This window comes from Otolemur garnettii, unplaced genomic scaffold (assembly GCF_000181295.1).
Source record: "Otolemur garnettii isolate 467f Iridium unplaced genomic scaffold, OtoGar3 scaffold00016, whole genome shotgun sequence".
In the NCBI taxonomy this organism is placed as follows: Eukaryota; Metazoa; Chordata; class Mammalia; order Primates; family Galagidae; genus Otolemur; species Otolemur garnettii.
Window position 1 is genome coordinate 8724713 of NW_003852411.1, and position 25918 is coordinate 8750630.

At 38.7% G+C, this 25918-nt stretch overlaps 1 protein-coding gene and 1 pseudogene across 4 annotated transcripts in view; both read right to left on the reverse strand.

The window, feature by feature from the left end:
* The window catches only part of SWT1 (SWT1, RNA endoribonuclease homolog), a 111333-nt gene that overhangs the window by 27706 nt on the left and 57709 nt on the right, over nucleotides 1-25918 (reverse strand). For all 4 annotated transcript variants that reach the window (XM_023510831.1, XM_023510829.1, XM_003785624.3 and 1 more), the window contains 2 exons: nucleotides 22597-22784; nucleotides 8313-8444 (listed from right to left, as the gene is read on the reverse strand). In XM_023510831.1, the coding sequence (XP_023366599.1) occupies nucleotides 8313-8444; nucleotides 22597-22784 (320 nt within the window). The remainder of the gene's footprint in view (nucleotides 1-8312; nucleotides 8445-22596; nucleotides 22785-25918) is intronic.
* LOC100947540 lies at nucleotides 10496-11388 on the reverse strand (annotated as a pseudogene).

Below are 25918 nucleotides of genomic sequence, written 5' to 3' on the forward strand. Positions count from 1 at the left end.
ACTAAAAACAGGAAAACAAGCTGGGTGTTGTGGCAGATGCCTGTAGTCCGAGCTACTCAGGAGGCAAGAGGACTGACTACTCAAGGCCACAAGTTTCAGGCCGCCATGAGCTATGATGCCATGGCACTACACCCAGGGCAACAGAGTGAGACTCTGTTTCAAGAAACGAAACACCAAAAAAACAAAACTGAATTTACTAACTAAAACAAGGGAATACTAATACCTAATTTGCTCTAGGGGCAGGTAGCAGGAACAACTGGCACTTCTCTGCTGATATTAAAGATTAAAGTGCAGTGTGGCTCATGCCTGTAATCCTAGCACTCTGGGAGGGTAAGGCAGGTGGATTGCCTAGCTCACATGTTCCAGACCAGCCTAAGCCAGAGAGTGGTCATCTCTAAAAATAGCCAGGTGTTGTGGCGGGCGCCTATAGTCCCAGCTACTCCGGAGGCTGTGGCAAGAGAATCACTTGAGCCCAAGAGTTTGAGGTTACTGTGAGCTATGATGTCACACGGCACTCTACCAAGGGCGACAAAGTGAGACTCTGTCTCAAAAATAAATAAATAAATAAGTATTAACACTTTTTTGACAGTTTACTATGTATCATCACCTGTGCAAGTCTCTAGATAGAGAAAAGGAAGATAGTTTCTGCTCTAGAGACATTCAAACGCTTGGGGAGTTGATTATAAAATAAATTAGAAAAAATAAAATTAGGTACAAAATAGTGGCATGGAGAACAAAGCATTTTTAAATACTAAGTTGTTATCATTTTCTCCTACCAAAGCAACTGATATACTTGGTGATGAAGGGACGAGGGGCTATGCAGAAAGTCTGATAAAGAGGTAACAGCAGTATGTGAGGAGTTGTGGGAACACCAAATGAAGCGTGGGAGGTGAGTGAAGTCTAATCATCTAAGGGTTGAAAGGCCTCACCTCAAAGGAACTAGGTCAGATCCAAACATGGATAAATCCCTTCACTCTTTTTTTTCTTTTCAAAAAGAAAAATTGTATCAATTGTTAAACATCTTGCACACTACAGTGAGTTCAGATGCTGAAGTCACTTCTAAGGTCTTTATTCTCTAAACACGAGCATGTCTTTAACCTTTTGTTTCAACAACTAGCTTAATCTAAAAAGGAGCCTAAAGAGGATGACTTTTTCTAAACAACCTTTTCTAAAACCTTAAGAGGTCAGCTATCAACATTCTATACAGCAGTAAGTCAAAGAGGCTAACTTAAAATATTTTCTCAAATAAAAAGTCCAATATTTTTGAACCAGCTAAATCATCAGTAGATCTAAAAAGCTGCTGATTTTCAAAATCCTTTTCTCAGAAATCATATACAAACATACCAGGATATGGTCTGTTCTTGTGCTAAAATGAAACAAGAGATTAGCAGGAAAACTAAAAAACTAATTTTTTTCTTCTTCTTAACTGAATTTCTTAAACGGAAGGTAAACTAATTTTTAGAGGCTTAAAAAAACCCAGAATATACATGTAGAGGACATATACACTTCTGTCTATCTGGAAAGTCCACTGTGTGCACGGTCTCTGGTTCTCCAGAGTTTAGATGAGGCAACCATTAACAAAAGTGCTCAAAATAATCCTGTATACACATAAAGTAAAAGATGAGATGAAGAGAACCAATTCCTTAAAAAGGCCCAGCTTCATGATTGCAATTGTTTTAGAAAAACAGCTGTCTAAAGTATTTCAAACCAAAGCCTCAAGAACATGACACAGGTTATTTTTTTCTTTTCTTAAATTAATTAATTAATTAATTATTTTAGAGACAGAGTCTAACTATATCGCCTTCGGTAAAGTGCTATGCCATCACAGCTCACAGCAACCTTCAACTCCTGGCCTTAAGCAACTCTCTTGCCTCAGCCTCCAAAGTAGCTGGAACTACAGGCACCCACCAGAACACCCAGCTATTTTTTGTTGCAGTTGGGCTGGGGCCAGGTTCAAACCGGCCACCCTCAGTATAAGAGGCCAGTGCCCTATCCACGGAGCCACAGGCGCAGCCCAAGATATAGGTTATTGTAGCTCTGAAGATTAAACAATGCAATAAAACTTATTATTACTTTTTTTGTGACCCTCAGTAGAGTACTGTGGCGTCATAGCTGACAGCAACCTCAAACGCTTGGGCTCAAGTGGTTCTCTAGCCTCAACCTCCCAAGTAGCTGGGATTACAGGAGCTCACCACAATGCCCAACTATTTTCTTTCTTTCTTTCTTTTTTTTTTTTTAAAGAGGCCGCATCTCTCTCTCTCTTGCTCAGGCTGGTCTGGAACTTCTGTGCTCAAGCAATCCATCTGCCTCAGCCTCCCAGAGTGTTAGGATTACAGGGGTAAGCCACCATGTCCAGCCTAAACAGTGCAATAAAAATCATCTTCCTTTCCTAAATCTAAAAAGAGAGTTCATTTTCCAAAAGCATATTCTACGACAGGAATGAATGTCGACGCAGCATACGATCATGTCCAATTGTGTTCACTTACTGCTACATTTAAATTCAACCAAACAAAATGACAGCTAGGGGAAAAAAAACAAGTTATTTAAACTTACGGGATATTCTTTAATGTAAAGCATCTCCTCGAAATGTGCCCAGTTATTTGTAAAGTAATTCCCTCTTCCTTTTCCATACCCCACATATAACTTATGATATAAAAGTGAGAAGACGTTATCTCACTTTATCCTAAGCTACTTGAACTAGAAATCTAAGAGTTCATGAAACTGACACAGAAATGTAAAGTTCTACACATTAGATCAAACATACTTGGTCATGCTCTAGTGATATTTTTGGAAGGCAGATATGCTCACCACTAAACCAACCAACCATCATTTAGTTATGTCTCTGGATTCAAAATGTTATGGTATGTTTTCGACCTTATTTTACAAAAACATCATAAAACCTAGGCAGGTTATAATTTCTCACCTTCACCTGCCCCTTTGCTTGCCTCAGCTTCTAAACCAGAAAGCTGATCATGTATTTCACAGATGAAAAAAAAACCTAACACACTTTTATCACTGCTTTGAGTATCAGCTTTCAACTTACAGCTGCACAGTTTATAGTGTGCCTCACAATTACATTACATGACCTGTTAACTTTGGAGAGATGCCAGTTTCAGCACAAGACACCTATAGACATTTACTAATGTTTTTTAATGAGTGTACAAGTAGCAGAACTTCGTTTTTAGAATCTGCAATTCACCTCTCCAATTAATTGCTCCAAATGAAACTTCATCATCTTCAAGTACTAAGCAAAAGGTTTTTGGGTTTTTGTGGTCTGAAGAGTTACTTGATCAATCTAGATAGAGTTTATTAAAGTATAAATTGAGACTAGATAAAAGGATTGACTTCAAAAATAAATCTTAAGACTTTTTTTTTTCTTTTTTTGTTAATCAGGCTCAGACCAAGTTAAAACTCTCCCCTGCTGGGGTTGAGGGGCCAGCATACTATGGAGTCCAGCTCTTAAGACATTTTTTTGTCACCTGGAAAGAAAATTGTCTACGTTACCCCTGGGTCTCTAGTGTTCAGATAAGGAAACTAGTAAAAATGCTCAGATTAGGGCGGCGCCTGTGGCTCAGTGAGTAGGGTGCTGGCCCCATATACCAAGGGTGGCGGGTTTGAACCCAGCCCTGGCCAAACTGCAACCAAAAAATAGGGCATTGTGGCAGGCACCTATAGTCCCAGCTACTCAGGAGGCTGAGGCAAGAGAACTGCCTAAGCCCAAGAGTTGGAGTTTGCTATGAGCTATGACACCATGACACTCTACCGAGGGCAACAAAGTGAGACTGTCTCTTAAAAAAAAAAAAATTCTCAGATTAATCCTATATACACATAAAATGAAAGATGAAAAGAAAGACACAATTCCTAAACCAACAGTAAATAAGCTAATTAAATTTCCTCACCTACCCAAAAAGAAAATGTCTAAATCAACCAGGTGTGGTGGCTCATGCCTGTAATTCGAGCTACTGGAGAAAGATCACTTGAGGCTAGGAATTTGAGGCTGTAGTGAGCTATGCTAAGCTGTTTCCTGGGAGTAGTTAAACCTTCTGCCTCTGCCACAGCTATTGCTACTGCTAAAACCACCACAGCCACCTTAGCTTTGTGGTTTGCCTAACTATTGGCTGCCATCATCACCAGGTCCAGAGCTTCTACATCTAAAATTTCCTCCCTTCATAGGTCTAAAATTTGGAGACTGATTGTTGTAATTGCCAAAATCATTGTAGCTTCCACCACCTCCAAAATTGCTTCCATCATTGCCAGATCCACTGTAGCCATCCCCACTGCCACCATATCCACCACCACCACAGCTGCCACCAAAGCCACCTCGACCACTGAGGTTTCCTCCATAACCCAGGCTGTCATTTCCACCAAACCACCTCCACAACCCCCGCCACAGATCCCAGAACCAGTCCGACCTCTGTGGCTGGATGAAGCACTGGCCATCTCTCGCTCTGACAGGGCTTTCCTCACCTCAGTTGTACCATTCAAGTATGGTGTTTCTGAACGACAGTCTGATCCAGAGGATCACGGTCACCGGACATTAACAAAAGCAAAGTGCCTCTTCTTGCCTCTGCCTCCATCAGTCACGTTTCAATCACTTTAATCTTCCCATACTGTCCAAAATAGTCTCTTTAGTCTGCCACTCAGTATCTTCAATGCCACCAACAAAGATCATTTTCAGTTAAATGGGCACCAGTTCTTTGAGAATCTTCTCTGAAAACAGCTCCCTTTGGTTCCACAACTCTTCATCCACCTCGTGTGGCCCTGCATCAATGGCTGCGTCACCTCCTCTGCAGCAGCGTATGTGACAAACCCACAGCCCCTGGAGCACTTGGTGTTGGGATCTCCCATCACCACACATTCTGTGAGCATCCCCATTGCTCAAAATGGCTCCTCAGACTCTCCTCAGTCGTTTCAAAGCTCAACCCTCCAATGAATCGCTTCCGCAGCTGTTTGGGCTCTTTCTTTAGACTTTGACTTAGACGCGAGGGCAGTGGGAAGACAGAATTTCAACCATGCTTCCTCAGCAGCGTCCACAGGCAGAAAGGGTAAGCCTCGGCCTCCCAGTGGATTGCAGACATGAGCTACCATACCCAGTCTTAATTTCCAATGTTTAAAAAGTGTTAAATCCATATTTAAGCAAAAAAAATTTCTTAAGCAGAGCTTATTTGGAATTTAACATGATTCTGTTTCAAGTACCATGTGTATACTTGAAAAAATAACAATCATTTACTTTTATCATTTTACATTTTTATTTGAATGTCTATTGTGTGAAGGGTTAAAAAAGAAAACTGCAATTGTGTAGTTTCCAGATTAATGGTTAGCTGAGCAAACGGTTTTATTCACATCGCCCCCTACTGGTAACTCAAGAGAAAAACTTTCTTTTTTCTTTTTTCTTTTGAGACAGAATCTCAAGCCTGTTGCCCTGGGTAGAATGTTATGGCATCACAGCTCACAGCAACCTCCAACTCCTGGGCTCAAGCGAGTCTCCAGCCTCCACCTCCCAAGTAGCTGGGAACACAGGCATCTGCCACAATGCCTGGCTATTTTTTGGTTCAAGCCATCATTGTTGTTTGGCAGGCCCAGGCTGGATTTGAACCGGCCAGCTCAGGTGTATGTGGCTGGTGCCTTAGCCACTTGAGCCACAGGCACCAAGCCCAGAGAAAAACTTTCTAATGTTACAGGAAGTTGTATTTTTAAGTGTGGACCCTCACTATTTGCATACAAACGCTCTCAAAAACTTGTTAAAAATACAACTTTCCTGCTCTACACAGTATCTACAGATACTGATTTCACTTAGCCTAGGGTAAGACCTTACACTTTATGTTTTTAAAAAGTTCCCCCCAAAACAAGTTGAGAAACATTGGTTTGGTTAGTAACACCAACACCTTACTTTCAAAACAAAATAACTCTATAAAATGCTCTGGGGAGGTATTATGATGCCTGTTTTGTAAATGATGACCAAGCCTCAAGACAGCATCAATAATCTACCTTATGTCACATGCTAAAACACAGCAGAGCCACCAATGTTTTCTTATATTTCTGGAGTTACGTGTCCTTAAGAGAAAAGAATAAGAAAACTTTTCACCCTTAAAATTTCAGATACAGCTCATGTAAGCAATACAGGCTGTAACTTCTCAACCCTGACTCCACACATCACACGGGGAAGCTGTACAGATGCCAACACCCAGGTGCAACTACTGGTTTTGGTTTTTTTTAACTCCCAGGTGATTATACTGTAAACCCCACCAGTGCTCAGAACTAGTTAGGTCAGTGATGCTCAGCCTTTACTTTGCACAGAATCATCTGGAGGACTACCACTGCTGGGCCTCACAGCCAGAGTTTCTGATTGAATAAATCTGAAAGGGCCGGAGACTCTGCACTTCTGACAAGTTCCAGCCAGTGACAATGAAGGTATTATGACTATGCTTTGAGGAATCACTAGATGAGCATATTGGCTAGTGGTTCTCAACCTTGTCTACCTATTGGAATCACCTAGATAAACTTTCAAACTCTTGATAGCCAGGCACACCCCACACCAATTACATCACAATCTCTAGGGTGAGGTTCTAGGCATCAATTTTTTTTAAAGCTCCTAAAAAGGTTTCTCTATAGCAGAGAAATCCTACCTTGTTGAGTATGCAAATATTCCCCAAGCTTTTTGAACCCGGAACACGTCTGTCAAGTCATAATTAAAGGCTCTGAGTATGTGAAATCTAGCCCTAGGGATAAAGTGGAAACTGCTCTGTATGCCCTGAGACACTCGCCTCCAACCTCTATCCAGCCTCATTTTTTGCCAAATCCTTCCTCCCTCCATCGCATATATATCCCTATTAGAATACTAATAGTTTTTATTGTAATGATCTCTTTTAAAGTGACTGCATTATTTCTACAAGTTGTTTGGAGTCTGAGGTACATCTTCTTTATCTTTTGTTTCCCAGTGGTTACTATGATACAAGCATAGCTGGTGCTCAACTAACATCTGTTGAACGAATACAGACTTATATCCTTACTTTCTGAAGAGAAGTTGTTGTATAGAATGACTCTCATGCAATCTAGCATGAGCAACAGTTTTTATATAGCTAAAATCAGAACTGAGTGTTCCACTCTCTTGGAGCTACTCTTATTAAGTTACATAAAGGGACTATTTGCACTTAGAAGTTAACATTTAAGCTGTCTGAGGATCTGCCATATTCTTAATTCATTAATAATTTAAAGATAGCAAAGCCTTTGAACATTTTTTATTTAGGAATCATTTAGGGGTGGCACCTGTGGCCCAGTAGGTAGGGCGCCGGCCCCATATACTGAGGGTGGCAGGTTTAAACCTGGCCCCAGCCAAACTGCAACAAAAAAATAGCCAGGCGTTGTGGCGGGTGCCTGTAGTCCCAGCTACTCCGGAGGCTGAGGCAAGAGAATCACCTAAGCCCAGGGGTTGGAGGTTGCTGTGAGCTGTGACGCCACAGCACTCCACCGAGGGCAACAAAGTGAGACTGTGTCTCTAAAAAAGAAAAAAACTCATTTAGCCTAGCTGTGATCTAAAAAGAGGTAAAAATGCCTTTTAAATTAACAATGAAATGAAATTTTAAAAAAACCATTCAGAGAAAAGTAAAAATGGATTTTCTTGAAAGTCCATGTTTCTCAAACTTGGACATAGCAATAATCAATGCAGTTTTGATTTTGTTTTTCAATTTGTTAGAAAATTGTTTATCTAATTCATGTCAAGCAATTTTAGAATACTTTTCTTTAAAACCACAAAAGCAAGCATTTGATTTCATGACATAAAGTGCTGTGGTCCACTCTACAGCTTCCCGGCACCATGTTTTCCACATGCATCACGAATATCTAAATAATCACATAGAAATCTCAGAGCATCATACAACTATGCTGCTTCTCAAACCTAGTTTAGTTTGTAATTCTGTGAAAATGTATCGGAGGAAATTATGTAAGAAAGTTTTAATGTATATTCATTTTAAAAGATCAGTAAAAATTACCTTCACGTATATTTATTCATTAAGTAACCATTAAGTATCCATTATGCGCCAGGTACTGCTCTAGGAACTATAGTTACACAATAAAGAAAATAAAAGTTCTTCATGAAGATTACAATCTGGAATCATTTCTGTAGGAAGGGAAAAAGGTAGAGACATTCTTGTGGTCTAAACTAGAAATAGGAGTTCTTTGCAGGGGAAGGAAAAAGTAGGATCTAAAGCTATTAATTTATAAAACTGGCTAGAAGACTCCTAGTAACTCTGAAAAAGCTGAAAAGCCTAAAAGAGAGAAAGAACAAATAAATGAAACTTTAAAATTGTGTTTACCTCTGAATTCCTTCCAGGATATCCTTCACAGCTGCCATTAACTTTTGAAGATAAATAAAAGCTTCTTCAAATGATGCTATTTTTGAAGTAGTCAGAGCTGAATTTGAGCCCAATCTTTCAAATACATCCATGCTAAAATAGTGAAAAAGAAAAGATATTCATGGGTACGCATACATATTTAATGTAATTCAAGTATTTCCATTGCCAATGTAGAAAGTAAACTAATATTTATTACAAATCATCACTCATTTAAATTTTGATGTATTTAAATTAGAAATAAAAAAGAGTGGCACATGGTATGTGAAAGTCTGGACTAACATTCATGCAAAGGCTCTAGGTCAGACAGTATACAGGTCTAATCTAAGTATTTCTGAAAAAGCTACATGAACTCTATGAGTTCATGAGCTCTATGAGACTGTAGGAGAGGGAGGGGAAATAATACCATCAATCTACATTCAGGTCAGTATTCCAGAAGCATGAACAAAAAAAAAAATTAGATACCAGATTAAGAATCTGTAAGTTTACAGATTCTGGAAGTTTATCCTAGTAATTCTACTTTTAGAAATCTATTATAAATTAATAATCAGTTATTCACAATTGAGCAACACTTAGTAATACCCCAAATATCCAACAATATATAAAGTGTTAATAGTAAATAAGCCACTAGGCTCAGTGCCTGTGGCTCAAGTGGCTAAGGTGCCAGCCACACACACCTAAGGTGGCGGGTTCAAATCCAGCCCAGGCCCGCCAAACAACAATGACGGCTGCAACCAAAAAAAAAATAGCTGGGCGTTGTGGCAGGCGCCTGTGGTCCCAGCCTCTTGGGAGGCTGAGACAGGAGACTCACTTGAGCCCAGGAGTTGGAGGTTGCTGTGAGCTATGATGCCATAGCACTCTACTCAGGGAGACAGCTTAAGGCTCTGTCTCAAAAAAAAAAAAAAAAAAAAAAAAAAATTAGCCACTAGATGAAATACCAAACTATTAAAATGAGCCTTGTGCCATCTATGAAACAGAAAAATAAAAGTATAAAAAAATTATTTACATAAAATATCAACCATATAAAAATTAAAAAATACTGTAATGGAGCTGAATAATTTCCACCCCAAATCTGTGTTTATCCAGAACCTCAGTATATGAGCTTATTTGAAATAGTCTTTGCAGATGTAATTAAATTAAAAAGAGGTCATATTGAGTTAGACTGGGCCTACTCCACGTGAAGACAAAGGCAGGAGCGGAGTAATGCATGAGCAAGGCAAGGGTGGCTGGCACCCACCAGAAGACAGGAGAAAGGCATGGACCAGACTCTCTCAGAACTGCCAGAACCACCAAGCCTGCAGACACTGGGATTTCAGATACTTGGCCTCCAGAACTATAAATACATTTCTATTGTTTTGAGACACCAAGTTTATAGTCATTTGTAATGGAAGTCCTAGGAAACTCATACAGGTACCTAAAAACAAAACTAAGTGTACTTAATAAGAGTAACGATGTTAACCATGATTAGGAAGTAGCACTCAAGCGAATTTTCTTTCTTTTTTTTCGCCAAGGAAGGTAACACAGCACCTTTACTAAGTCAGAAAGCTTTGGCAAATCAATACAGTACCCTTTAATACAATAAAATCATACTTTTGTTGGAGCCATGTATTACTTTACAGTTCATTTTCATGCTAAAAATATTTAAGTACAAAACTAAAACACTGTGATTTTTAATGGTGGTTTATAGCAGAGCAAGTTATTTTATACAAATTACTATCTTTTAAAAGTCCGTAATTTCTCCTTGTAAAGTGAGTTCCGTCATTCCAGCAGCAGGGTGACTGTGTGTACGGAAGAGGTGGTTCTGCTTTGTTCTGGGGTTGGTCCAAAGCCAGGTACAGCTCCGGGGCATAAAATTCTAGGAGACTAAATGTCAATAGCAGTTTCTAAGTACTTAATAAAAAACACACATTAAATTTTCACGTAAATACTGGAACCCTCAAAACCAGACAGTCATTTCAAACAACACTAATTTCAGATGATCCCTTTGATTTAGGAGCATTTGTTTTGATGGAAAGTCACATAGCCTTACATCAGCTTATTAAAAAAAATTATACCTAAAATATAGTTGTATTTTTTAAATAAAAAATAAATATATTGCCAGTTTGTAGAGACCTGGGGGACCCAAAGTTGTCTACAAACTTTTATTATCATTTTTCTACAAATGCTGCTGCCACCATCGGAGTCCCTATGCCTGCTCTTGCTGAAGCTGTCAGTTCTTCAATCTCCACATTTAATTTATGTATTACCATTCCATTACTTCTCTGCCTTTATCAGCATTTGAAGATATGCCATCAGTCCTTCAAGGTAAATGCTAAGGCTGACTCCCTTCACAGTGATTGTGGCGTTTTTTTTTTTTTTTAAGAGACAGTCTCACTTTATCCCCCTTGGTAGAGTGCTGTGGCATCACAGTTTACAGTAACCTCCAACTCCTGGGCTTAGGCGATTCTCTTGCCTTGGCCTCCCAAGTAGCTGGGACTACAGGCGCCCACCACAACACCTGGCTATTTTTTTGTTGCAGTTCGGCCAGGATCGAGTTCAAACCCGCCACTACCCACTGAGCCACATGCACCGCCCAATTGTGGCTTCTTGAGTCAAAATGGATTTTGCTGGGTCCTGAGGATGTGGTTTGTATATACTAAGTCTCTCATTTACTGAAACTGTATTTGTAAATGAAATATTAGTAGATTTAAGTCCCACTATCTTCTCTCTAGGATCATATCTTTTGGTTCTTGCTGCACCAGTAAGAGACTTCACAATGGAAGGCAGTCCCCATGCTGTGCTGAGAAGTCTGTGGCTGTGCAACTTTCCAGACTGATCTAGATGTCTGTCCAGCACATCAGCTCCAACCACACTTGGGTTCATTGCAGCTGTCTGTAACAGTTTCCCATGGGTGGTCAAAGACGTGCTCTGAAGTCCAGAACTTCATGGTGCCGCACCAGGGTCAAGGAGGCAAAGAAGCTAGCTACACTTGCCCCCATTCCCTCCCAGCACCCATCAAGCCAATTTTCTCCCCTATTTTATATTACTTTCCAAAGTATTGTTTTTATGATTATGGTAAAATACATATATCATAAAATTCACTATTTTGACCATTTTAAAGAGTATAATTCAGTGGCAATTAGTACATTCACAGTGTGTAACTGACCTATCTAGTTTTTTTCTTTTCAGAGACAGTCTCACTTTATCACCCTTAGTAGAGTGCCATGGCGTCATAGCTCATAGCAACTGCCAGCTCTTGGGCTTAGGCGATCTCTTGCCTCAGCCTCCTGAGTAGCTAGGACTATAAGCGCCCGCTACAAAGTCTGACTATTTTTTGTTGCAGTTTGGCCAGGGCCAGGTTTGAACCCACCACCCTTGGTATATGGGGCCAGCACCCTACTCACTGAGCCATAGACAACACCTAACTGTCCTATCTAGTTAGAAATCATTTTCGTTACTCCAAAAGAAAATCCTTAATCCATTAAGCGGTTACTCCCATTCTCCCCATCCACCAAACCTCTACCACCACAAATCTTCTGTACTCTGAATATTTGCACATGTGCATTTTTATTTTATTTTATTTTTTTTAATTTGAGATAAAGTTTCACTCTGTGCCCTGGGTAGAGTGCTATGCCATCATAGCTTACAGCATTACAGCAACCGCAAACTCTTGGGCTTACGCAATCATCTTGCCTCAACTTCCTGAGTAACTGGGAATACAGGGATTCACAATGCCCAGCTGGGTTTTCTATTTTTAGTAGAGAAGGGGTCTCACTCTTGCTCAGGCTGGTCTCGAACTACTGAGCTCAGCTTCCCAGAGTGCTAGGATTACAGGTATGAACCACTGCACCCAGGCAGTGTGTATTATTTTAAAAATAAAAAACATAAACTTATTTTATTTTTAAAATATTTAACATTTTAAGCTCGGCACCTGTAGCACAGTGGTTACGGCATCGGCCACATACACTGCAACTGGTGGGTTTGAACACAACCCAGGCCAGCTAAACAACAATGGCAACTGCAACAACAAGAAATGGCTGGATGTTGTGGTGGGTGCCTGTGGTCCCAGCTACTTGGGAGGCTGAGGCAAGAGAGTCGCTTAAGCCCAGGAGTTTGAAGTTGCTGTGAGCTATGACACCATGGCACTCCACGGAGGGTGGCACAGTGAGACTCTGTCTCAAAAAAAAAAAAAAATTAAGATTTTTCTACATGTAAAGCCAATTTATCATAGAAATTTTGAAAATAAAGGAATGTGAAAAAGAGAATATATAATACATATAGTGTACCACCCAGAGATAAGCATTTTTAATATTTATGGATTCTATCTTCATCTTTTTCTGGGTATACATGCAAATTGTGGGGGGTGGGGAGAGACTGAGAGAAAAAATAGAAAACATTTTCCAGGAAAACTATCAGTAAATCATAATCCACGTACTAGATACTATTATTCCAAAATCTTCCATTACAGTTTTTGTATAGGATTATAACAGTTTAGGTAAAAGGACAAGGGCACTAAAAACTCCTCCGGGATTTATCCTAAATAACAGAATGGAGAAATGCAAAAGAGATGAGGATGAGAACAGCCTTCCCAGGCAGAGGACTGGCAGGGATCATCTATTGCTGTGGGTACTATTACTTTTGGTCCTGTCTCTTGAAATAATATCAGCAAATCCTGTTGGTTCTACCTTTAAAATAAATCCAGCATTTTCCCAAGTCTTACCATTTCTACCCCAGCTATCCTAGTCTAAGTCATCATCATCTTCCACCTGGATTAGCACAGAAAACACCTAACTAGCCTTCCAGCCTCACCCGCATCACTTCACAGTCTATTCTCAACAAGGCAGATCAATCTTTTTAAAAACCTAAACACTACCTTCTCATTTCTTTGCTTAAAATTGAGCCATACTTTTTACTAACAGTAAGAGAGCCCTAAATTCTTATAAAAGCCTACAAGGCCCGACGCTTTCCCTCCCTGGTTTATCTCCTCTTACTTTGCCCTCTTGTCCTAGCCACACTGGCTTCCTTTTAGCTTGTTGAAATTACTAGACGTGTTCCTTCAAGGTCTTTGCAAATTTGATTCCTCTATTTGGAATGCTTTTCCCGTAAGTACGTATATTGCCTGCATCCTCACCTCCTTCAGAACTTGGCACCTATGTCATTTTTTAGATGAGGATTCTTTGAATACTCCCTAAATCAGTAACTTCAGCTCTTCCCTCAACCATGCTACTATTCCTCCCCACTTCTTCTTTCCTCTTAAAACTTCATGATCATATGATACCCTGCCAAGTGCCTGAAAGTATGAAAAAATAAGATAAATACACCATTTTCTCTTGATTCTAGTATTTTTTAGACACTCTATAATACAAACTATTTGATCCACCGCTAAGATTTAGAAGTACTTCACTTGAAAATGTATCTTGAGGTTGAAGAAAAAGATATTTTAGACAATTTGTAAAAGTAACTAACAGAGATATTCACCCTGTATTTCTAGACTTTGGGGATAGTCTGTTTATATTTTATGTGCCCAACTCTTAACATTAGAATGCAGATAAATATTTTTGTCTATTTTTCTCAGTACCTAGATTGTGCCCAGTACATAGCAGATGATCAGTACATGTTTGCTGACTGATGAAATGAATATTTGACTCAAATGTACTTATGGGATTTCTCTTACCTTTGAGAATCTGCACTGACATTTCTTAACCTTCATTTAAATGATTTTGATTTTTGTTCTAGTGCATTAAGTTTGAAACCCACACCTCTCTGTAAACTTAAATACATGTGTTCAAAATCATCTAGACCAGTGGTTCTCAACCTTCCCAATGCTGCGACCCTTTAATATAGTTCCTCATGTTGTGGTGACCCCCAACCATAAAATTATTTTCATTGCTACTTTATAACTCTAATTTTGCTACTGTTATGAATTGTAACATAAATATCTGATATGCAGAATGTATTTAGGCAACCCCTGTGAAAGGGTCATTCGACCCCCAAAGGGGTTACAACCCACAGGTTGAGAATCGCTGGTCTAGACTAAAGCAAAAAAGCACAATGAATGGCCTACACCTAGGAGTTGGCTGAAAGCACTCAGCTCATTTTCCCTAATTTCCACAACTTACAGCAAGTAAATAAAATATGGCTGCAATACAGTCATAATAGGGATGAAAAGTACATACAAAGATCCAATGGACATCAGGGCTGTTTTGATAATTAAATCTGTGAAGCTGGAAATGAGAATTGATTGTACTATTTACAGTACACTTCAGACTTCCGTTCAATGATGAACACAGTGTATTTCTTTAAAAAGTAGTATACTGACATAAAGATTTCCCTTTTTCTGAAGTAGATTAATAAAATTCAATTCTTTAAAAAAACAAATTAAAGAATCTGTTGTAAAATAAGTGTGTAAGTTACTTATTACCACAAAAACTTAGATCATGAAAATAATGTTAAGATTTTAACATGTTTTATTTTGAATTCTTGTTCTCAAATCATCATAATTATTCTTGCTTTTCAACAGAAAATTTATAAACAATTATATTAGACAAATTACCTAATCAAGTCTAACATTTTCTTTTGCTTTTTTTGGGGGGGGGGGGAAGACACAGAGTCTCATTCTGTCACCCTGGGTAGAATGTCATATCATAGCTTACAGCAATCTCAAACTCTCAGGCTCAAGAGATGCTCTTGCCTCAGCCTTCCAAGAAGCTGGGACTACAGGTGCCTGCCATAACACCAGGCTATTTTTAGAGATGGAAAGGTCTCACTCTTTCTAAGGCTGGTCTCTCAAACTCCAGAGCTCAGGTGATCCACCTGCCTCAGCTCCCACAGTGCCAGGATTACAGGCATGTGCCACCTTGCCCAGCCCTAATTTAATTGAGAAAACTTACAAAGCTCTAAATGTGATGGTGGGAACTTTTCAAATTTCTCCTACAGGTCTTCTTAGAGCTAAGTCTAAACTGCCAGTCTTAGAGAAACGGAAAGCCCATCCCCCAGAGACTTACAAAATAGCAGTCTTAATGTAACACATTCATATATTTTCTGCTTTGTTGACAAAAGAATAAACTACAAAAAGCCATCTCAGATATTAGTACCAGGCCCTGAGTATGTTGTAAGACCTAAGATATGATAACAAAATACTAATGAGTAAAAAAGCAAACAAAAACAAATAAAAATAATATGTCACATGCATGAAAAGGATACTTCTTTAAGAAGTAAGCATTTTGACAAGCCTATAAAAGTATGGTGAAAACTCAGGAAATCGGTAGAAATGTATTGTTAAATAAATATATCTTGACCTTACTAAGGAAAAGTGTTTTGGCACATTAAACAGCATGTTCTATATTATAGAACATCAAAATATTTAGCCTAAGGAGAGATTAAATAGCTTACCAGTACTTAATCTCTGAATACAGATTTATGTCAACTCATCACAGCTAAAGCAGGAGAGAACTAATTAATTAACTAACCACTTTCATTCTGAGCCAGCCACAGGCAATATACAATCTAAATCTTTAGATAAAACACTGGTAAACTTTAAACGTTCTACTCCAATATAGGTGGATTGGGGTGAGGAAAGGTTAACATTCTTCAACAAAGGATTGAAATCAAATTCAAGAAATATATTTTCTATCCATAAATTTTCTTTCTTTTTTTTTTTTTGAGACGGAGCCTCAAGCTATCCCCCTGGGTAGAGTGCCATGGCATCACAGCTCACCGCAACCTCCAACTCCTGGGCTCAAGTGAGTCTCCTGCCTCAGCCTCCCACGTAGCTGGGACTACAGGTGTCTGCCACAACGCCTGGCCATTTTTTGGTTGTAGCTATCATTGTTGTTTGGCGGGCCTGGCTGGGGATTCGAACCCGCCACCCGCTTGAGTCACAGGCGCCGAGCCCATAAATTTTCAAAATTCCAAAACTGGTAGAATATCAGAATGTGTAGGGACCTTAAAGATTATCTACTACTATTCTTTGATTTTATTTTTTGTTTGCTAAGACAAGGTCTTACCCTGTTGCCCAGGCTAGAGTGCAGTGGCATCATAGTACCTCACTGTAATCTTTTAACTCCTGAGCCCAAGCAATCCTCCTGCCTCAGGCTCCTGAGTAACGGGGGGACTACAGGCATATGCCATCACATCCAGTTAGTTTTTTTTATTTCTTGTAGAAAAACAGGGTCTCACTAGGTTGGTCAAGTTGGTCTCAAACTCTTGGCCACAAGTGATTCTCTCATCTTAGCCTCCCAATGTGCTAGGACGATGTGAATGGGCTGACACATCCAGCTCTAGTCTCTGATTTTAGATGAACAAAATGAGTTTCAGAAAGATTAGGTAATTTTCCCAAGTAATTGTCTTATGTCCCATAAGAACTATGGTTACAATTTTTTAAGGAGCAAAATCTTTTTGTTTAAATAATTTTTACACAAATTAGAAAAACAATATGCAAAAAATATATTATTTATGAATTTTTATGTTAGGTGGTTTTGGATATAAATATTTCAAATTAGAGCTATGAATGATGGTTGTAATCTAAGTGTCTAGACTCATTAAATTCTAGAATCTAGATTATCAAATAAGTTACTAAATTGGTGAAGTCAATTTACAGAAAATTACCAATAAATAGATTGTTATAAAAAATTTTTTACTGGTTCTCACTTCATAGTATTAATAAAATTCTGAGTCACAGAGAAAAGTAATGGCAAAATAATGAAACATTTTAATTATAGTTCTCAGTGTAAACACAAAATACACGGTTTTGAAAAAGTCATAAAATCTTGAATGAGAAATAGCAAGAAAAGGTTTTTTTTTTAATAGAGACAGAGTCTCACTTTATCACCCTTGGTAGAGTGCCATGGCATCACACTGCTCACAGCAACCTCCAACTTGGGCTTAGGCGATTCTCTTGCCTCAGCCTCCCGAGTAGTTGGGACTACAGGCGCCTGCCACAACGCCTGATTATTTTTTTATTGCAGTTTGGCTGAGGCTGGGTTTGAACCCACCACCCTCAGTATATTGGGCCGGCGCTCTACCCACTGAGCCACAGTTGCCACCCGAAAAGGGTTTTTTTTAATTTGAAACATTAATAGTATCTAACACTTAACAAAATTCCTTATAAATAGAAAAAACACCAAAAACCTGATATGCTATAAATTCACAACTGATTATTAAACAATGGGGCAAGAAAATGGCATTTACAGTCATGTGAAAGCAAACTCACAGTTTAAATGAGTAATTTTGCATAGATCCTACCAGACATCCAAATGAAGATCATTACAGAAAAGACTCATGCATAATTGTGCTGAAAAAGTTCTACAGGTCCAGTGAGGTGGATCACACCTCCCAGAGTAATACCAACACTCTGAGAGGCAGAAGTAGAAGCATCCTGTGGGGTGTGGTGTTTAAGACCATCCTGACCAAGAATGAGATCCCGTTTCTACAAAAAATACAAAAGTTAGCTAGGTGTGTTGACACACACCTGTAGTTCCAGCTACTTGGGAGGCTGAGGCAGGAGGATCACTGGAGCCCAGGAGTTTGAGGTTGTAGACAGCAATAATGATGATGCTGCCACACGCAAGCCAAAGCAACAGAGCAAGACTGTCTCCAAAAAAAGAGGGAAAAAAAAACTTCTATAGTGACTCGGTACACAAAGAGAAACAATGAAACAGGCTTAAATAAATGTGTATTGATAAGGCAATGTAAACATTTTTTGCTTTGTGAAATGCTATTATGTAAAGTCTATCATCCAGAACCTAGGCAGAATTCTCTGTAGTATCCCAACACAAATGCACATGTATTATAGGTCAACTCTGAGGCCCATAAAGTATTCAAAATGTTTTCTAAATGAAAGAAAAAGTAAATTATCTTAGATATGGTTTTTATCTATTTTATTTTAAAAATGGTAATCCCTGCTTGGTATATATGGTAACTTTCTGCCAACCAGAATATCTGATTAACTAAAACCTTAAATTATGTTAAGACTGGCAAAACCAAACAAAACTTTTGTTTACATGAAAATACAAATTTATAAATATTGTCTTTTTTAGCTTATACATCAGGTGTAAGTTATTCTTTGGTCTGATATGTTATAAAGGAGTTATGCTATAAATTTGTTGGAAAACATTTTTCCTTTTCCTTTTTTTTTGGCACATGCACAATCATAAAAGTATAAGAAAAAAAATTTAAATTATACCCAAAAACTAAAAATGAGTGCCAACTCTACAATGTTATAACAGCCAATTGAGAATAGATGTTTAAGTGGAGTGCTAATATTGCTCTTCTGTTCTTACAAACATCTAGCCCAGCATTTTCCAACCTTTTTTATCTCACGGCACGCTTGAACCTATAGTTAAACTTCCGCAGCACACTTAATATTATGCTGACCAGAAAGAAAAGAGTTTAAAAAAAAAGAATATACTTACTGTGCTTTGAACTTCTTTTAAAATTAATTTAATTAATGATCTTTAAAAACATTCACAGCACACCTAAAATCCTCTCACAGCACACTAGTTGAAAATCGCTAATCTAGACCAAATAATCAGTCTTAACCCAAAAGAACAATCACACTGGTCCCTTGAATCAAAACTGTATGATAAAGCCTTGGTTTAGAAAATTAATCACATAGAGATTATGAGTCTGGGGGAAAGTTTTAGAGGGAGTGGAGTATTCACCTACTTTAAAGTCAGTAGTTTTAAATTATTTTTAAAGCTATCTAAAGTCCTTTAAATAGCTTATCTTTTTTTTAAAAAGCTACCATACAGCAGTCTATTTAAAGAACTACTCACAAAGGATCCCTCTCTACATTTTACAAGACTACAGTATTTTATGTTTATGCCTACTAAATAGAAGTATTTTTTTAAACAAAGTATTTATCTTCCTTCAAAAACATCTAACATAAATTTTCCCTAACAAAGGCTGATCTCTTAAATTATTTTTAATTTTATGAAGGCCTTGTATCTTGCTAATTTGTTTAGCCTGTCTAGCTGACTTTTCATTGGTTTTGACACATATAGGCAATACTTCTCATCAGAGTTTCAGATCTGAATCACCTGTAGAGATTTTTTTTTTTTTTTTGAGACAGAGTCTCACTTTGTCACCCTAAGTAGAGTCCCATAGCATCATAGCTCACAGCAACCTCCAACCCTTGGGCTCAAGTGATTCTCTCGCCTTAGCCTCCCAAGCAGCTGGAACTACAGGTGTCCGCTACAATGCCCGGCTGTTTTTAGAGATGAGATCTCCCTCTGGCTCAGGCTGGTCTTGAACCTGTAAGCTCAGGCAACTCCTCTCGCCCACCCCACCTTGGGCTCCCAGAGTGTTGGGATTATAGGCGTGAGCCACTGCACCTAGCCTCTAGAGGATTTTTTTTTAAAAGACACTCTCTTGGCTTAGCCCTATAAAATCATAATCACTAGGGCTATCACTTGGGCATACATATATTTTTTGAATTATCCAGGTAATTCTGATGTGCATCCCCCCCATTGATGCATAACCATTTCTATGATACCAATTTGACAAAATGTCCTCATCAGTAAGATCATTCACTATGATCAGAGGGATTCAACCCCAAAAGCAAGAGTGGCTCAACTTAACGCAAATTAATAAATGTGATATGCCACGTTAACAAAAAGGAAGACAAAACCACATAATCATTTCAATATATACAGAAGAGCATTTAACAAAATTCAACATATTTCTGTAATAAAAAACTCTCAAGTATAGAAGATTATGTATCTCAGTACAATAAAGGCAACATACGACAAAGCTGCAAGCAACATCACATGGAAGAAAAGGATGCCCACTTCCCTACTTAACTCAATATAATGCAGGAAGTCCTAGACAGAGCAATCAGGAAAGAGATGAAATAAAGGGCATCCAAATTGGAAAAAAGGAAGTCAAAATGTTCCTGCTTTAAGAGAAAATAATTCTATATACAGAAATCTCTACGACTCCACCTATTAGAATTAATAAACAAACTCGATAAAGCTGCAGGACACAAAATCAACATAAAAAATCAGCAGTATTTCTATATGCCAATAACAAACTATCTGAAAAAGAAATCAAGAAAGCAATTCCATTTACAATTGCTGCAGATAAAGTGAGTAAAATAGGAATAAACTTAGCCAAGGAGGTGAAAGATCTCTACACTGAAAACCATAAAACAGTGATGAAAAAAACTGAGGATACGATAAATGGAACAACATCCCATGTTTATGGACTGTAAGAAATAAAATTGTTGAAATAATCATATTACCCAAAGTGATCTACAAATTTAATGCAATCTCTATCAAAATAACAATGACATTGTTCACAAAAACAATAGAAAACAATCCTAAAATGCATATGGAACCATAAAAGAACCCCAATAGCCAAAGCAATTCTCAGCAAAGAGAACAAAGCAGGAGGCATCACACATCAAAATATACTACAAAAATACAGTAACCAAAACAGCATAGTATTGGCATAAAGTAGACACGTAGACCAATGAAACAGAATGGAGAGCCCAGAAATAAATTAACACCCTCACAGCCAATCTGACAGAGGTGCCAAAAATACATATTGGAGAAAATACAGTCTCTTCCATAAATGAAGCTGGGAAAAATAAATATACACAAATACAAGAATGGCATTAGAAACCTACCTCTAACCATCAAAAAACAAACAAAGAAACAAAAAAAACCAACTCAAAAGATTTCTCAGAGCGGCACCTGTGGCTCAGTGAGTCGGGCACCAACCTCATGTACCAAGGGTGGCAGGTTCAAACCCGGTCCCAACCAAACTACAACAAAAAATAGCCGGGAGTTGTGGTGTGTGCCTGTAGTCCCAACTACTCAGGAGACTGAGGCAAGAGAATTAGCTAAACCCAAGAGCTGGAGGTTGCTGTGAGCTATGACACCATAGCACTCTACCGAGGGTGACAAAATAAATAAATAAATGACAAAATAAATAAATAATAAATAAATAAAGATTTTTCAAAAGAAAAATGCAAATAGCTAATGATTATATTAAAAAAATATAAATGAAAACCACAATGCAATACCAGCTCATTCCATTTAGAATGGCTATTTTCAAAAACACAAAAGAAAATGTTGAAGAGGATTGTGAATTAATACAACCATGATAGCAAAAATTATGAATGATCCTTAAAACATTAAAAATAAAACTACCATATGATTCAATAATCCAACTACTGGGTATATATCCAAAGGAAAGGAAATCTGCTTATCAAAGAAATATCTGCACTCCTGTATTTATTATAGCATTACTTACAATAGCTGAAGTACAAAATCAACTTATATGTTCATTAATGGATAAAGAAAATGTGATATACAAACAATGGAATTCTTTTCAACCATAAAACAGAGTGAAATCCTGTCTTTTTTTTTTTTTTTTTTTTTTGAGACAGAGTATCAAGCTGTTGTTGCCCTGGGTACAGTACTATGGTGTCACAGCTCACAGCAACCTCCAGGTCTTGGGCTTCGGCAATTCTCTTGCCTCAGCCTCCCGAGTCGCTGGAACTACAGGTGTCCGCCACAACGCCCAGGTATTTTTTGTTGTACTTTGGCCAGGGCCAGGTTTGAACCTGCCACCCTCGATATATGGGGCCAGAACTCTACTCACTGAGCCACAGGCACTGCCCAACCTCTAACTCTTGGGCTCAAGCAATTCTCCTGCCTCAGCCTCCCACATAGCTGAGATTACAGGTGCCCACCACAATGCCCGGCTATTTTTTTTTCTGATTGCAGTTGTCATTGTCGTTTTAGTAGGCCTGGGCCAGGTTAGAACCTACCAGCCTTGGTGTTTGTGGCTAGCACCCTACTCACAGAGCTACGAGGGCCGCCAGAAATCCCGTCATTTTTGGCAAGATGGATGAACCTGAAGACATGTTAAATGAAATAAACCAGACACATAAATACAAATTCACAATGCTGCATAATGTCATTTCGGTATAATCTAAAAAAAAAAAAAATACATCTCATAGAAGGCAAGAGTAGAATAGTGATTACCACAGCCTGAGGAAGGAAGGATGGGGAGAGGCTGATCAACAAGTACAAAGTCACAATCTTAACTGTAATAAGTGCTGGTGTTTAGAGCAGCACACATTACAGGTTACACAATGGCCAGAAGAGATACTTCTGAATGTTCTGACCAGAAATAAGCATGAAGTGATGGATACGGATTTGATCGTTATACAACATAAAATGTCAAACTGTACTCCATAGACAGGTACAATTTATATAATGTCAATTTTTCTAAAAACAAATTTAAAACATATCCATACCTGTTCTGATATATTGTAATCCAAACATTTTCTAGGATAGACCAGATTTCTTGATGTCTGTTGGGCTGGGGAAGATGAGATTCTGAGAAAACAGCCATTTCTTGGTTATGAGACTTCACTGAAGAAGTAGTTTCCTGATTTTTACTCACTGTATTTTCTGAAGAATTTGCCTTAAGTTTTGTCTTGACCTAAAGAAATAAGATTACAGAAAATGTAGCTAGTTCTTCACTAGTAAATAGGAAAACAGAATGCCAACTATGTTTACAAATATTCTAGTTTTCTATGAAATGCAAGCTATTCTTTTTCTTTTCCTTTTTTTTTTTTTTTGAGGCAGAATCTCACTTTGTCGCCCTTGGTAGAGTGCCATGTGTCATAGTTCACAGCAACCTCAAACTCTTGGGCTCTAGCAATTCTCTTGCCTTAGCTTTCCAAGTACGTGGGACTACAGGTGCCCATCACAATGCCCAGCTATTTTTAGAGATAGGATCTCACTCTTGCTCACGCTGGTCTCTAACCTGTGAGCTCAAGCAATCCACCCACGTTGGCCTCCCAGAATGCTGGGATTATGCATCAGGCCTCTTTTTCTTTTATTATGTACAGAATATTCCCAGTGGGAGGCAAAGTGGCTTACACCTCTAATCCTAGCACTCTGAGAGGCCAAAGCAGTGGAATGTTTAACTGTTAAATCAAGCAGGAGTTGGAGACCAGCCTGAGCAAGAGCTAGACTCTGTCTCTACTAAAAAAGAAAAAAAAAAAATAGAAAAACTAGCCAGGCCAGACATCTTAGTGGGTACCTGCAGTCCCAGCTACGGAGGCAAGAAGATCCCTTGAGCCCAAGAGTTTGAGCACTGTACAGGGCAACAGAGTGTGACTCACTCTCTCAAAAAACCACCTTTGTTTTTATGGTCTTGGCTCTTTGTGAATGTAAATAAAATCACTCCATTTCTCTGAGCTTAAATTCCTTTGTTGACAAAAGGATTATCATAAAGATTAGCTCCAGACTGTTAGTGTCCTGCTCATTAAATTTTAAGGAAATGCAGGTATGCCTCCAGAAGGAAGGAAGTGGCTTCTGGAATCTGGCACCCCGTTTGGCTCCTGCACAGGACACCAAACTGGGGTCCCTTCTCCATTTTTCAATCTCCAAGGAAGGTCCAGGTATCTCTGCAGCACCCTGCCACCCAGTGACCTGCAGGAACCAGGGGACCTTGGAGAGCATCTCCTCACCTCAGCACCTCAAAAGTTGGGCAATGCTCCACCACCACCACCTGCTGTGCAGACTGAGTCAGTGTGAAGGTCATTTTAAGCCCCAACTAGAGTCAAAGAAGAACAAATGAAAAGAGAAGAAAGTTGAAGAAATAAAGAAACCGCACATAAGGAGAAACCAGCAAAAAAACTCTGGCAACATGAAGAACCAAAACAGACCAACGCTCCCAAGGGATCACAACTGAGCTACCACAGAAGATTCCAACTACAAAGACATTGTAGAAATGACAGAAATGTGATACAGATTATGGATGGCAAATATGCATGAAGGGAATCGAAGGGAAAGTGGAAAACCAGCAAAAGTCATATAAAAACAATGTCCTAAGAAATTAACAAAAGTAAAGACAAAGTCTCCAGTAATCCTGATAAAATTAGAAAGACGATAACAGAGCTTAAAGAACTGAAGGAGGCACTCAGGCAGTTTCAAAATATAGTAGAGACTTTTAACAACAGATTAAACCATGGAGACGAAAGAATATTAGAGCTTGAAGACAAGGCTCTCTAGCTAACCCAGTTATTTAAAGAGGCCAAAAAGAAGAGAGTAAAAAAGAATACTCTCTTGGAGAGTTATAAAACTATATGAAGTGTACAAAAGTACGAATTAAAGGTATCCCCAAAGAAGAAGAGAGTCCTAAAAGAAAGGGAGCCCTGGTTGATGATATCATAGCTGAACATTTCCCAAGCATCACTAAAGATTCAGTCATACACCCACTAGATGAATATGAACCCTCGGACAGTTCAACAGAAACAAAGCATCTCTCAGACACACTTTGTAACCCGGCCAAAGTCCAAATGAAAGACAAAGTTCTACAAGCAGCTGGGTAAGCAGTGGCTGACCTACAAGGGCAACCCCATCAAGTTAACAGGTGACTTCTCAGCAGAAACTTCACAAGTCAGAGAGAATGGGATCCTACTTTCAATCTTCTCTAACAAAACCATTGCAAGCCTGGGATTCTATATCCTTCAAAATTTAAGTTTCATGGTTGATGGAGGAATCAAATCTTTCATTGACAAACAAATGTTGAGGAAATCTGCCACTACAAGAACAGATGCACAATTAGTAGTCAGATCTGTATTACACACAGATAAACACAATGAACCCACCAGCAAAGTAAAGATACCTGGAAACTAGAGGACAAAGCCGAGCCTCCACACAGGCACTAGTGGTAAAATAAGGAAATAGAGCCTTATACAACAAGACTAACAGAACACCACCCTACTAATCAATTCTCTTAATAAATGTGAATGGCTTGAATTCCCCCTGAAGACACATGAGCTGGCTGACTAGATCAAACACACAAATCAATTATATGCTGTCCATAAGAACACATGTAGATCCCAAGGACAAACAAGACTCAGGGTCAAGGGTTGGAATTAAAACCAAAAGAAAGCAGGAGTTTTGATCCATATTGAAGATGCAATTAACTTTAAAGCAACAAAAGTAAAGAAAGATAAAGACAGACACTACATACCGGTCAAGGGAACAATTCAACAAGAAGACATTTCAATCCTAAATATTTATGTACCCAACTTAAATGCTCCCAGATTTATAAATCAAACTCTACTTGATCTAAACAATATGATTAACAACACCCTAATAGCCAGGGACTTCAACATCCCACTGACAGAATTAGACAGATCCTCCAAATTGAAAGTAAACAAAGGAACATTGAACTTAACCATGACTCTACGGGCCTAATAGACATAAACAGAATTTCACCCCCAAATACTACTGAATATACATTCTGCTCATCAGCTCATGGACCATTCTTCAAGATCAACCATATGCTAGGTCACAAATCAAGCCTCAACAAATTTTAAAAAATAGAAATTAGCCAGGCACAAGGGCTCATACCTATAATCCTAGTACTCTGGGAAGCTAGGATGGGTGGATAGCTTCAGCTCAGGCGTTCGAGATCAGCCTGAGCAAGAGTGAAACCCCATTGCTACTAAATAGAAAAACAAAAACTAGCTGAGTGTTGTAGCAGGCACCTGTAGTCCCATCTACACAGGAAGCTGAGAATCACTTGAGTCCAAGAGTTTAAGGTTGCTGTGAGTT